General features: G+C 51.2%; 1 protein-coding gene across 2 annotated transcripts; it reads right to left on the bottom strand.

Moving 5' to 3' along the window:
- Nucleotides 1-309: 309 nt before the first annotated feature.
- SPN (sialophorin) lies at nt 310-2,963 on the bottom strand. Of its 2 annotated transcripts, none has more exons than XM_025370748.1 (2): nt 2,833-2,963; nt 310-2,217 (listed from the first exon to the last, which is right to left on the bottom strand). In XM_025370748.1, the coding sequence occupies exon 2, from the start codon at nt 2,187-2,189 to the stop codon at nt 918-920; it is 1,272 nt and encodes a 423-aa protein (XP_025226533.1). In that variant the 5' UTR covers nt 2,190-2,217; nt 2,833-2,963; the 3' UTR covers nt 310-917. The 2 variants fall into 2 exon arrangements, with proteins under 2 accessions (XP_025226533.1, XP_025226532.1); XM_025370747.1 differs by lacking the exon at nt 2,833-2,963 and adding an exon at nt 2,596-2,687.
- Nucleotides 2,964-13,322: the final 10,359 nt, after the last annotated feature.

Below are 13,322 nucleotides of genomic sequence, written 5' to 3'. Positions count from 1 at the left end.
CTGAGAGCATGGGCCGGTGGCCCCACCCAGCCATGCTCCTGGCTGGCCTGGGGGACCCAGAGCCAAAGGTGGTTGCGGGCTGCCCAGGTTCCACAGCCCTTGCAGCTACGGGGCAAGGGAGCTTTACAAAGTTAATCCTAGGAGGGAGTTTGCCATGCTCTCTTGTCCTTCTTCTTCCCAGACTCTGGTCAACCCAGGGTGGGGTGTGGGGGAAAAGGAGAATTCTCAAAGAAATCACAGGTCAGATAAATTTGGCCGATGGAGACTCAGCAGCCGTTTCCAAGAACAAGAAAGAGGGGGAAATCCTGATGGAGATAAATAGGGGTGGATGAAGAGGGTTTATTAATTCAGTCCACAGACGTTGAGAGGTGCCGGCCTTGCCCTGCCCAGGTGCTGGTTGCAGGTGCTGGGTGAGGATGCCAGCAGGAAATCCAGGGCTGAGAGGCCTGATGAGGATTCAGAGTGAAGAGGCGGGTGAGGAGGCAAGGCGCGGTGGCTCACGTCTGTAATCCCAGCACTTTGGGAGGCCGAGGCAGGTGGATCACCTGAGGTCAGGAGTTTGAGACCATCCTGGCCAACATGGTGAAACCCCGTCTCTACCAAAAATACAAAAAAGCAGCTGGGCGTGGTGGTGGGCGCCTGTAATCTCAGTTACTCGGGAGGCTGAGGCAGGAGAATCTCTTGAACTTAGGAGGCAGATGTTGCAGTGAGCTGAGATCATGCCATTGCACTCCAGCCTGGGCAACAAAGCGAAACTCTGCCTCAAAAAAAAAAAAAAAAAAGAGAGAGAGAGAGATTTGGGTGAGGATCAGGATGCCAGGTGGAAATGTGGGAGTGAGGGGGCAGTGTGATGGTGAGAGGGAAGGTGCTGGAGGCTGGCTGAGATTCCGGCCTCCAGCCTTACTATTCGCCAGCACTTAAGGGGCAGCCCTGTCTCCCGCTTCAGGCTCATCAGGAGCGGGGGCATCCAGAGCCCCATCCTCGCTGGCCACCAGCGGCTCCTCCTCCCCTTTGAGGTTGGAGCCTGACCCAGACTTCAGCTCCTCCATCGCCAGGGAGCCCTGGCGAGACTTCCGTCTGCCAAAGAAAGTGGTGAGCGTGGGCCGCCGGCCAGACCCCTCCCCGTCGGGGACCCCAGAGCCCTTGTCGCCCCCGGACCCTCCCACGGTCACTGTCACGGTCCCCTCCTCAGGGACCTGGGCTGGCCCAGCCCAGGCGTCCACCACCCCGTTACGCTTGCCACCTCTGCTCAACACCAGGGCCCCTGTCCGCCGTTTCTGCCGCCGGCGCCACAGCAGGAGCAGAGCCACGAGAACTATGACCACCAGCAGGGCCACAAGCACGGCCACTGGCAGCATGCCTCCTGAGTTCTCATCTGGGTTCCGAAAGGGCACAGTGATTGCGTTGGTGGAGGTCGTTGGAGTCATCATCGTGGATAGTTTTACACTAGAGACCTGGGGTCCACTGGCCCCACTGGAGGGCTCCAGAGAGCCAGTTGTCATGGTAACAGGGGGTCCAGTGGTCACATTGGAGGGCTCCAGAGAGCCAGTTGTCATGGTAACAGGGGGTCCAGTGGTCCCAGTGGAGGTCTCCAGAGAGCCAGCTGCTATGGTAACAGGGGGTCCAGAGGTGCCATTGGAGGACTCCAGAGAGATAGTTGCCATGGTAAGAGGGGATCCAGAGGTGCCTTTGGAGGTCTCCTGAGAGCTAGCTGCCACGGTAACAGGGGCTCCACTGGTCCTACTGGAGGTTTCTGGAGAGTTCGTTGTCATGGTTCCACCTGTCGTGGTGTGGGATCCTGGAGAGTTTGCTGTTATGGGAACAGCAGGATGACTGGTTGCATGAGAGTTTTCCTGGGGCATTGATGACATCTCGAAGGAAACATTCTGTAAGGTTGTTGGCTCAGGTAAGGGGGAACCAGTGCTGGCACCAAGGGAAGTCCCAAGAGGGGATCCCTCATTGACAGAAGTTGAGGGAGGTAGGGCTGAGGTCTGGTCCCCAGCGCTGTCGGCCTTAGGGTCACTTGTTATTGAAGCGGTGTACATCTCTGAGTCGATGCTCAGGTATTTGCTAGTAGAGACCAAAGGACCAGAAGTCTCTCCGGGCATGGGTGTCTGCACAGCTGTCATGTCCCCCAGAGCCTCTGGACTTACCACAAGCACCCCAAGGAGGAGGAGAAGCACGGCCATTTCCAGGCAAACAGGCAGGAGCTGGGACCTGCAGGTGGGCAGCCGGAGAAGCAGAACACGCGGGAGTTGCCGGAGGACCTGGCCGGGCCTCCCCTCTGCCCACTTCCCTACCAACGGCCAGGCCCAACCTGCGGTTTAACGGTTTTTTCCATCCTGGCTTTTACTGTTATCAGAAATGACAGAGGAACAGATGCTGGCAGCTCCCCCATCAGCCCCATCCCAAGGCTCCCTCCAGCCTCGGCAGCTCAGACTCCAGCAGTGGCCACCCTCTCCTGGCCTTCCCTGACCCTGTGCAGCCCAGTGGCTCCAAATCTCTTCCCATCATCACCTGTCAGAGTCTTTTCAAGCCACAGGCACATTTCCAGGCCCACTGAGGCCCCTACCCCACCAAGTCTCACCCTCTTACCGGCTCAGCTGATAAGGACGCAGCGCTGGGGCCAGGTCACTCCACCACCTCCCGAGGCTGGGGCAAGACTGAGGAGGACAGGGCCCCAAGGGGAAAGGAAGTGGGCCCTGGCTCCACCCACCCCACCCACCCCTCCATCCTGCCCCACCCGCCCTGCTCCCACAGCTGCTGGGCGAAGACAGCACCATGACCTGCTCCTTCAGGGGCCAGTGGGGTGTCTGGGGGTCTGGGGCTCACCTGAGGCAGGCAGGGAAGTGCGGGATCTGGAATCTGGATTACTGGCTCTTGGCTGAGGAATGGGATGGAAGGGGTGATGCTAGGGATGGCTGGACTCAGAGGTGGGTGGTGGGAATATGAGCCTGAGAACTCAAGGGTGTAGAGGAGGAGGTGGGAGGGGAGGGTGGTTTCCTTTGCATTTGTGGTCCCCAAGCTGTTAGGCCAGGAGCTGAGTGGTGCCATTTCCTGCCCTCAGAGCTCCCAGGAAGTAGCAGGGCAAGAGGAAGCCCCCGAGTCTGGCTGGGGGCCGTGAAAACCTTTGCAAGCTGGTGAGCTCTTGACTCCCTCACGGGGAGCTGGGGGTCACCCCAGTGGCCCCCAGTCAGGGAGGCTGGGCTAAACCAAGGTGGTTCCTACACACTGCATATGCTCGGATCTTATTTCAGCAAACTAGTAAAGATATGGGAATCTTTTTATTTTTTATTTTATTTTATTTTATTTATTTATTTATTTTGAAGTGGAGTTTAGTGCAATGACATGATCTTGGCTCACCGCAACCTCTGCCTCCCAGGTTCAAGCAATTCTCCTGCCTCAGCCTCCCGAGTAGCTGGGATTACAGGCATGCGCCACTGTGCCCGGCTAATTTTGTATTTTTAGTAGAGACGGGGTTTCTCCATGTTGGTCAGGCTGGTCTGGAACTCCTGACCTCAGGTGATCCACCCACCTCAGCCTCCCAAAGCGCTGGGATTACAGGCGTGAGCCACCGCGCCTGGCCAGATGTGGGACTCTATATGGAAAAGTGTCTGGAAAGATATCCACTAAGGGATTCACCTAATTGTCTTTGGATAGGTGAGAGTAGGAGGCCGAGGCATTTTCTTCTTTGAATGGTTCCCATTTCCTGACTTTCCTCTAATTAGCAAGCTTTGACTCTTGATTTGTGTATGTCTTTGGTTTTTGTTCTTTAAAAACGAAAATCAGTCCCGGGCGTGGTGATACATTATGCCTGTAGTCCCACCGAGGCGGAAGGATCCCCTAAGCCCAGGAGTTTGAAACCAGCCTGGGCACCACAGCAGAAACCCTGTCACTAAAAAAAAATGCATAAGTTTTTAAAATCAAAACTGATTTGTATATTTTAAGAGCAACATGTGCACAATAGAAGATTCTAACAGGTCCTTGGGACTGTGCCCTTTCCACAAGCTGATGAGTTTGTCTGACCCAAAGACATGAGACTCCAGGGTGAGAGCCGCAGGAATTAATTGCTCACACCAAGCAACAGCAGCGTGATGTTTGCGTCAGTTCCCCTTACGCCAAGTCCCACAGAGGCAACATGGAAGGACCCAGACTGACACTGCGCACATAGTGGGCCTATATCGCAGCCACAGAGCTCTGAGCTTGAGAGATTCCCCTCCTCTAGGGCCCCTGATAAGCCCAGTGTCCCACAGGGAGACATGTCTTCATCCCTCAGGGGTGCTCACTGCAAACACAGCACTGGGAAATGGCTTGAGTACAAAGTGTTCAGAGGCTAGGTGAGGTGGCTCACGCCTGTAATCCCAGGACTTTCAGAGGCTGAGGCAGGCTGATCACTTGAGGTCAGGAGTTCGAGACCAGCCTGGCCAACATGCTGTCTTTTCTGCACACAGTGGCTGGGAATGGTAACAGGGTGCCCATTCTGCAGAGGGGATGAGGGACGCAGGAGCAAAGGAGGGTAGGTTAGAGGGCTGCATCATCAGGCCCAACGGACTTCCTGTCCTACCACCACCATCTCCCAGCTGCATGACCTTGAACAAGTCACACAACTTCTCCAATGCCCTAGGACCACCACCTTCTTCATCAAGTAACTGCAAGGATTAAATGAGATAATGTTAAGTGCACAGAAAAGCGGTTACCAGCACAGGACTCTGGGTTCCTGTCCTACCTCTTGCACTTGGGCAAAGGACTTAACCTCCTTATCCCTCTGTTGCTTTGTATAAAATGGGGATAAATTATGGTAATACCACATAGTTTGTTTTGATGATTAAGAGTTAATACATATAAACGACTGGGCACGGTGGCCCATGCCTGTAAGCCCAGCACTTTGGGAGGCTGAGGCAGGTGGATCACCTGAGGTCAGGAGTTCGAGACCAGCTTGGTCAACATGGTGAAACCCCGTCTCTACTAAAAATACAAAAATTAGCTGGACATGTTGGCGGGCACCTATAATCCCAGCTACTCGGGAGGCTGAGGCAGGAGAATCGCTTCAACCCAGGAGGCAGAGGTTGCAGTGAGCAGAGACTGTGCCATTGCACTCCAGCCTGAGCAACAGAGTGAGACTCCATCTCAAAAAACAAACCAAAAAAAAAAAAGTGCTCAGGACCTGGCATTCTTGATACACCCAATATATCACACAAAAAGACTCCACACCCATCTCCTCCAGACAAACATTCCTAACAGTGTCTGTGTCTACACAAGCATGTATTCATCCATTTTAGTGTTTTGCACTTTTCACATTCCCCATAATAAAAAAGTTTAAAACAGGCCGGGTGTGGTGGCTCATGCTGGTATTCTCTCTTTTTTTTTTTTTTTTTAGAGATGGCTTCTTGCTGTGTTGCCCAGACTGGTCTTGAACTCCTGGGCTCAAGCAATCCTCTCATCTTGGCCTCCAGAAGTCCTGGGATTACAGGCATGAGCCATTGTGCCTGGCTTCTGTAGTATTCCCAGTAAAAAATGTATAACCTGCCTGGGTGCAGTGGCTCACTCCTGTAATCCCAGGACTTTGGGAGACCCAGAAGGGATCGCTTGAGTTCAGGAGTTCAAGACTGCAGGGAGCTATGATTTCGCCACTGTACTCCACCCTGGGTGACAGAGTGATACCTTGTCTGCAAAAAAAAAAGAAAGAAAGAGAGAGAAAGATCTAGAATCTGATCCCTGTTCGCCCCTTCACTGCTGCCTGCTGGCCTGACCCTCCGTCTTCCCTGGCCTGGACTGCTCTCCCTGTGTGAGATCTCATCCTCCTCCGGGCTGTTTTCCATACAGCAGCCAGAGAGACCCGGATGAAACATCTGACCCCACCCCTCCTCTGCTCGGAACACTGAGACCATGTCCACTCCACTCAGGGTAGAAGCCAAGTCGGCCACATCCGATCTGACCGCTGCTTACCTCTCTTACCCACGTTGCTTCTGCCCCTCCACCCAAGGCCCTGCCATCCACGTCCGCCACCCGGACCTCTGATGTGTCCCTAGAGAAGGCAAGCCCAGGGCCTTTGCGCCATCTGTGGCGGCTGCCCCAGGGCTCCCCACCCAGATGTTACTTGGCTCCTTTCTCATTCTTTGCTCAAATGTCACCTTCTCAGGATGGCTTTGCCTGGCCAACCTATTTACTTACTTATTTGTTTGTTTTAGACACAGGGTCTCACTGTGTCACCCAGGCTTGAGTGCACTGGTACAATCATGGCTCACTGCAGCCTCCTGGGCTCAAGAGATCCTCCCGCCTTGGCCTCCCAAGTAGCTGGGACTACAGGCACGTGCCACCATGCCAGTCTAACTTTTAATTTTTATTTTTTGAGATGGAGTCTCACTCTGTCTCCCAGGCTGGAGTGAAGTGGCACAATCTCGGCTCACTGCAACCTCCGCCTCCTGAGTTCCAGCAATTCTCCCGCCTCAGTCTCCCAAGTAGCTGGGATTACAGGTGCGTGCCACCACACCCGGCTAATTTTTTGTATTTTTATTTTTATTTGTATTTTTGAGATGGAGTTTCACACTCTTGTTGCCCAGGTTGGAGTGCAATGGCGCGATCTCGGCTCACCACAGCCTCCACCTCCTGGATTTAAGCTATTCTCCTGCCTCAGCCTCCTGAGTAGCTGGGAATACAGATGCCTACCACCAAGCCCAGCTAATTTTCTTTTTTTAGTAGAGACAGGGTTTCACCGTGTTGGCCAGGCTGGTCTTGAACTCCTGACCTCAGGTGATCCGCCTGCCTCGGCCTCCCATAGTGCTGGGATTACAAGCGTGAGCCATGGCGCCCAGCAGTTTTTTGTATTTTTAGTAGAGACAGTGTTTTACCATGTGGGCCAGGCTGGTCTCGAACTCCTGAGCTCAAGTGATCCGCCCTCCTAGGTCTCTCAAAGTGCTGGGATTACAGGCATGAGCCACCATGCCCGGCCTAATTTTTAAATTTTTTATACAGATGGGGTCTTGCTTTGTTGCTCAAGCTTGTTTCAAATTCCTAGGCTCAAGTAAGCCTCCCACCTCAGCCTCCCAAAGTGCTGGGATTACAGGCGTGAGCCACCGAGTCCAGCTGGCCACCCTATTTAAAATCACACCCCCGGTGGGCATGGTGGCTCACACCTGTAATCTCAGCACTTTGGGAGGCTGAGGTGGGTGGATCACGAGGTCAGGAGATCGAGACCATCCTGGTTAACACGGTGAAACTCCCTCTCTACTAAAAATACAAAAAATTAGCCGGACGTGGTGGCATGCGCCTGTAATCCCAGCTACTCGGGAGGCTGAGGCAGAAGAATCGCTTGAACCCGAGAGGCGGAAGTTGCAGTGAGCCAAGATTGCACCACTGTACCCCAGCCTTGGTGACAGAGTGAGACTCTGTCTCAAAAAAAAAAAAAAAAAAAAAAAATCGCACCTCCTCCCTCTGGACTATAACCCCCATCCTTGCTTTCTCTCCGTAGCACTTCTCGCCTTCTAATGCGCCATGTAATGAACTTTCTTATTTTGCTTCTGTCACTCTCCCCACACTGGAGCGCCAGCCCCATGGCCTCATGGCTGTGCGTGTGTGCTTGCACAGTGCCCCAGCACCCACGAAGTGCTTGGTACACAGTAGGCACTGGATGATGTTTATTAACTGAAGACTTCTCTGTTTGAGACAAGGAAGAGGGTAGCAGGCTGCAGAACTGTGGACAAAGGCAAGGAGGCCAAAGGGTGGAGGGCAGAGAGGGGAGTGATGAGGCCAGGGACGGGGAGGCTGGGTGTGCCTGGAGCTGCTGTGAAGGCCCTGCCCACCCCGCCTTGAGGTCATCAGAGGTCACCAGAGGTCACCAGAGGTTTGCCTGCTTCTCCTGAGATAATAGCTGTACCCTCCCCAGGCCCCAGTTCCCCCTTCCCCCTACAGGTTTTTTTTTTTTTTTTTTTTGAGATGGAGTTTCGCTCTGTCGTCCAGGCTGGAGTACAGTGGCTCGATCTCGGCTCACTGCAACCTACACCTCTGGGGTTCTCAATCAATCCTCCTGCCTCAGCCTCCTGAGTAGCTGGGATTATAGGTGCCTACCACCACACCCGGCTAATTTCTGTATTTTTAGTAGAGACAGGGTTTCACCATGTTGGCCAGGCTGGTCCCAAACTCCTGACCTTGTGATACGCCCACGTCAGCCTCCCAAACTGCGTGCAGGCGTGAGTCACCGTGCCCAGCTCCCTGCAGGTCTTTGAGGGGCCGTTCCTACACCAAGGTAGACAGGAGCTGGCAGAAACCTGGGGGCAGGGAAGCCACAGAAGGGGAGGGGTATCTGAGCTTGACTCCTGCCTGCATTGAGACCAGCCTGGCCAACATTCACCATGTTTCTACAAAAAAAAACCAAAAAAACAAAAAAACTAGCTGGGTATGGTGGCACGCGCCTGTAATCCCAGCTACTCAAGAGACTGAGGTAGGAGAATTGCTTGAATCTGGGGGGTGGTGGTTGCAGTGAGCCAAGGTCGTACCACTGCACTCCAGCCTGGGCAACATAGCAAGACTCTGTCTCAAAAAAAAAAAAAAGCCAGGTGCAGTGGTATACGCCTGTGGTCCCAGCTAACTCAGGAGGCTGAAGTAGGAGGCTGGCTTGAGCCTGGGAGTTCGAGGCTGCAGTGAGCCGTGATTGTGCCACTGCACAATCTGAGCAACAGGCACAAGCCTGGGCAACAGATGGAGACCCTGTCCCTCAAAAAACTAATTAACTAAATGCCCAAATCACCTCTGCACAAATCAGAACGGAGCTCAGCTCTTTCCCCTACTGCGGGTAGTTACTGAATAAAATCTGTTTTCACCACCATAACTAATGTCTGGCTATGTTTTTCTTTGACACTCAGTTACCCCTTCTGATCCTCCAGGGCCACGGGATTGGGGCTTGCTTGGGGCCAGGGGCCCTTTCTTCCCATAAAAAGCACCGACAAGTCACACCACCCTCGTCCTCTGGGGAATTTCCGTCTGGTCAGAAAAGTTTACATACTTATTTATTCATTGAAAAGCACCAGGCCGGGCACAGTGGCCCATGCCTGTAATCCCAGGGCCCAGAGCAGAAGGATCTCTTGAGCCCAGGAGGCAGAGGTTGCAGTGAGCCGAGATCACAACACTGCATTCCAGCCTGGGCGACAGAGCAAGACCTTGTCTCAAAAAAACAGAAAAGTGCTGTTTCCTAAGCTAATGCATGTTATAAGCACAGAAGTGTTTTTCATGAACAATAAGCTTTCCCTTTCCCCACCAAGTCATGGTCTCAGAAAGAGACCACTTCTAATGCTTTTAACTTTTCCTAGTCTCAATTCTACTGGTGGGTTCACATTCCTAAAAAGTGTGCTAATTCCGTCATTCCTTTTATTATTATTATTATTATTACTACATGGAGATACTATAATTTTGTTTCTCCATGTATCCATTTTGCCCGGCATATTCATAGGTGAGTGTCTGACCCACTGGCCCTGCTCCAGCCCCATTCCACATTGCAGGGCAGTTCAATCCCTCTCTTCAGGTCCTTTGTAAGGAACTAACGTTGCTTTTGTAACTTTATTTATGTAGTTATGTATGGGTTTTTTGTTGTTGTCGTTTTGTTTTGTTTGAGACAGGGTCTCATTCTTTCTCCCAGGCTAGAGTGCAGTGGCCTGATCTCAGCTTACTGCAACCTTGGGCTCAAGTGATCCTCCCACCTCAGCCTCCGAGTAGCAGGAACTACAGGTGTGTGCCACCGCACCTGATTACTTTTTTTTTTCTTTTTGAGACGGAGTCTCGCTCTGTCGCCCAGGCTGGAGTGTCGTGGCATAAGCTCTGCTCACTGCAAGCTCCGCCTCCCGGGTTCACGCCATTCTCCTGCTTCAGACTTGTAGCTGGGACTACAAGCGCCCGCCACCATGCCCAGCTAATTTTTTGTATTTTTAGTAGAGACGGGGTTTCACCATGTTCGCCAGGATGGTCTCAAACTTCTGACCTCGTGATCCACCTGCCTTGAAAGTGCTGGGATTATAGGCATGAGCCACCGCGCCAGGCCCTCACCTGGTTACTTTTTATATTTATTGTAGAGACATTGTTTCGCTATGTTGCCCAGGCTGGGATCAAGCTCCTGAGTTTAAGCAGTCTGCCCACCTTGGCCTCTCAAAGTGCTGGGATTATAGGCATGAGCCACTTCACCTGACCTATTTATTTATTTTTAAAGAGATGAGCAGCCTCGAACTCCTGGGCCCAAGCAATCCTCCGACCTCAGCCTTCCGAGTAGTTGGGACTACAGGTGTGCACCATCATGGCCAGCTAATTTTAAAGTTTTTTTGTAGAGACAGGGATCTCATTATGTTGCCCAGGCTGGTCTTGAACTCCTGGGCTCAAGCAATCCTCCTTGCCTTGGCCTCCAAAAGTACTGAGATTACAGGCATGAGCCACAGCTTCTGGCCTAAATTCTTATCACTTTGTGACATGAAGATAGTGGCTTTCCTTTATCTCTCTTCTGCTCATTTCCGTTACCTGTACATTTACTTTTATGTTGTTAAATGTAGATAATATTGGCATTCTCTCGTTCACATTGCTTAGAGCTGCGTTGCCTAATATAGAAACCACTGGCCACAGGAGGCTACTTTAACTTAATTAAAACATAATGAGATTTAAAACCCAGTTCCCTCAGTCGCAACTAGCTAGTTACATTTCAAGTGCTCAGAAACCACATGTGGCTAGTAGCTATCAAATTGAATAACATAGATAAAGGATATTTCTATCACCTCAGATAGATCAGTGTTGTCTGGTCCAGAGTTTGAGTTTAAAATAGAAACCTATTAATTTTCTTTCTTTTTAAGATTATGGGGCTGGATGTGGTGCCTCATGTCTGTAATCCCAGCACTTTGAGAGTCCAAGGCAGGAGGATCACTTGAGGTCAGGAGTTCGAGACCAGCCTGGGCAACATAGCAAGGCCCTATCTGTATAGAAAAAAAGAAAAAAAGTAGCCAGGCATGGTGGCACATGCCTGTACTTCCAGCTACTCAGGAGGCTAAGACGGGACAATCACTTGAGCCCAGAAGTTCAAGACTGCAGTGAGCTATGATGACGCCACTGCACTGCAGCCTGGGTGACCAAGGGAAATCATGTCTCTTTAAAAAAAAAAAAAAGCCGGCTGCGGCGACTCATGTCTGTAATACCAGCGCTTTGGGAGGCCGAGGCAGGTGGATTACCTGAGGTCAGGAGTTCGAGACCAGCCTGGCCAACATGGCGAAACCCTGTCTCTACTAAAAATACAAAAATTAGCCAGGCATGGTGGCGCGTGCCTGCCATCCCAGCTACTAGGGGAACTGAGGCAGGAGTATCACTTGAACCCGGGAGGCGGAGGTTGCAGTGAGCCAAGATCGTGCCACTGTACTCCAGCCAGGGTGACAGAGCAAGATGCCACCTGAAAAAAAAAAAAGAAAGAAAGAAAGAGAGAGAGAGAGAAAGAAAGANTGAGGCAGGAGTATCACTTGAACCCGGGAGGCGGAGGTTGCAGTGAGCCAAGATCGTGCCACTGTACTCCAGCCAGGGTGACAGAGCAAGATGCCACCTGAAAAAAAAAAAAGAAAGAAAGAAAGAAAGAGAGAGAGAGAGAGAGAGAGAAAGAAAGAAAGAAAGAAAGAAAGAAAGAAAGAAAGAAAAAAAGCATTATGTTAATATTGTTCAGTGCACAGACAAAAATTTACTATAATACATCTTTTAATTTTACCTAGAGTTTCTAATTGCTTCTCTAATTCCTTGCTCCAGTGTGACCTACCTCCTCCCCTCCCACTCCCTGTTGCTACATGGCTACATCTTGGGACCAGCGATTATTTCTCTCTTGGGTGGGATCTCCTATTTCCTATCATCTGCACCCTTCTCTTTTGCGGTTTACCCCCTTAATTTTGCAGGAGCACATTTTCAAGTCACATCCACAGAAAGTGAGCCCCCTAATAAAAAGGTGAACTTTTTTTTTTTTTTCCTTTGAGACAAGGTCTCTCTCTGTCACCCAGGCTGGGGTGTGGTGGGGCAAACTTGGCTCACTACAACCTCTGCCTCCCGGGTTCAAGCGATCCTCCTGCCTCAGCCCTCCTAGTAACTGGGATTAATAAGCACGCGCCACCATGCCCAGCTAATTTTTGTATTTTTAGTAGAGACAGAGTTTCGCCATGTTGGCCAGGCTGGTCTCGAAATCCTGACCTCAGGTGATCCTCACCCTTCGGCCTCCCAAAGTGCTGGGATTACAGGCATGAGCCACCGTGCCCAAAGTAATCTTGCACCTAAATAAGTCTTTAGTTTATTCTCACACTTGATATGAAAGTCGAGCCCTCAAGTTGGAAAGCTCTACTCCAGTACCACAAGCCCCAGCCAGTCTTTTGTTGGCTTACTCTTAAGTATGATGGGACTTGAAAGAAATACCAACTTTTTTTTTTTTTTTTTTGAGACAGGTTTTCACTCCTTCACCCAGGCTGGAATACAGTGGCGAGATCACAGCTCACTACAGCCTCAACTCAACTTCCTGGGCACAGGTAATCCTCCCAGTGCGCACCACTAGGCCTGGCTAATTTTTGTAGAGACGGGGGTCTCGCTATGTTGCCCAGGCTGGTCTGGAACTCCTGAGCGCAAGAGATTCCAACCACCTCGGCCTCCCAAACTGCTGGGATTACAGGCATGAGCCATCGTGCCTGGAAGAAATATCAACAACATTCAAAGAAACCTTGCAACATGAAAGGAAAGCACCAAGATAAACCATCCCCAACGTCCATTCTGCCTCCTTCTTTCCTAAAAGTACCCCGATTTGTTCAGGTGCCCACCCCCATACACACCCTGAGCACTGACCCCTTCCTTCTTCAGCTCCAACAAAGTCTGACCAACCTAAAGTAACCACTCCCCTTTTGCCCACCATGCATCAGGAAAGGGTACATGCCCCAATTCTAGCCACTGAGATAAAAGGAAGGGAGGCTTCTTAGAAAGACTCTTTCCTTTTAATTAAAAGAGAACCCAGCGGCAGTGACTTCTGCCTCCCACCAGCCATGATTAAGGATACATCCTCTAACTCTGAAAGGAACAGGCCCCAGGATGGAAACATTGCAGGATTGCAGAGGAGGAGGTGGAGGAAGAGCATGGGATCCCAAGACATGGCAAATGTCTGATCAACGGGCCCTGAACCCCAGCCACCCTCTTCTGTGAGCTTCCTGTAAGTCGGATGGTTAGTTATTTGTAACCAAATGCATCCTAAGTACATTAAAAAAAAAAAAGAAAAGTAATCCTGGAGGAAACAATTTATGTAAAGAAAAAGAAAAAAAATCTGGTATTCTTAGAGACATTTGAGAAAATGC

The sequence above is a fragment of the Theropithecus gelada genome, chromosome 20 (genome assembly GCF_003255815.1).
Source record: "Theropithecus gelada isolate Dixy chromosome 20, Tgel_1.0, whole genome shotgun sequence".
NCBI classification, from domain to species: domain Eukaryota; kingdom Metazoa; phylum Chordata; class Mammalia; order Primates; family Cercopithecidae; genus Theropithecus; species Theropithecus gelada.
The sequence above is the reverse complement of the archived record's forward strand: the minus strand, read 5'-3'. Positions and strand labels throughout refer to the sequence as shown.

Bases quoted from the DNA above. Each gene is read 5' to 3' on its own strand.
- SPN (XM_025370748.1), bottom strand. From the start codon at position 2,189: ATGGCCGTGCTTCTCCTCCTCCTTGGGGTGCTTGTGGTAAGTCCAGAG.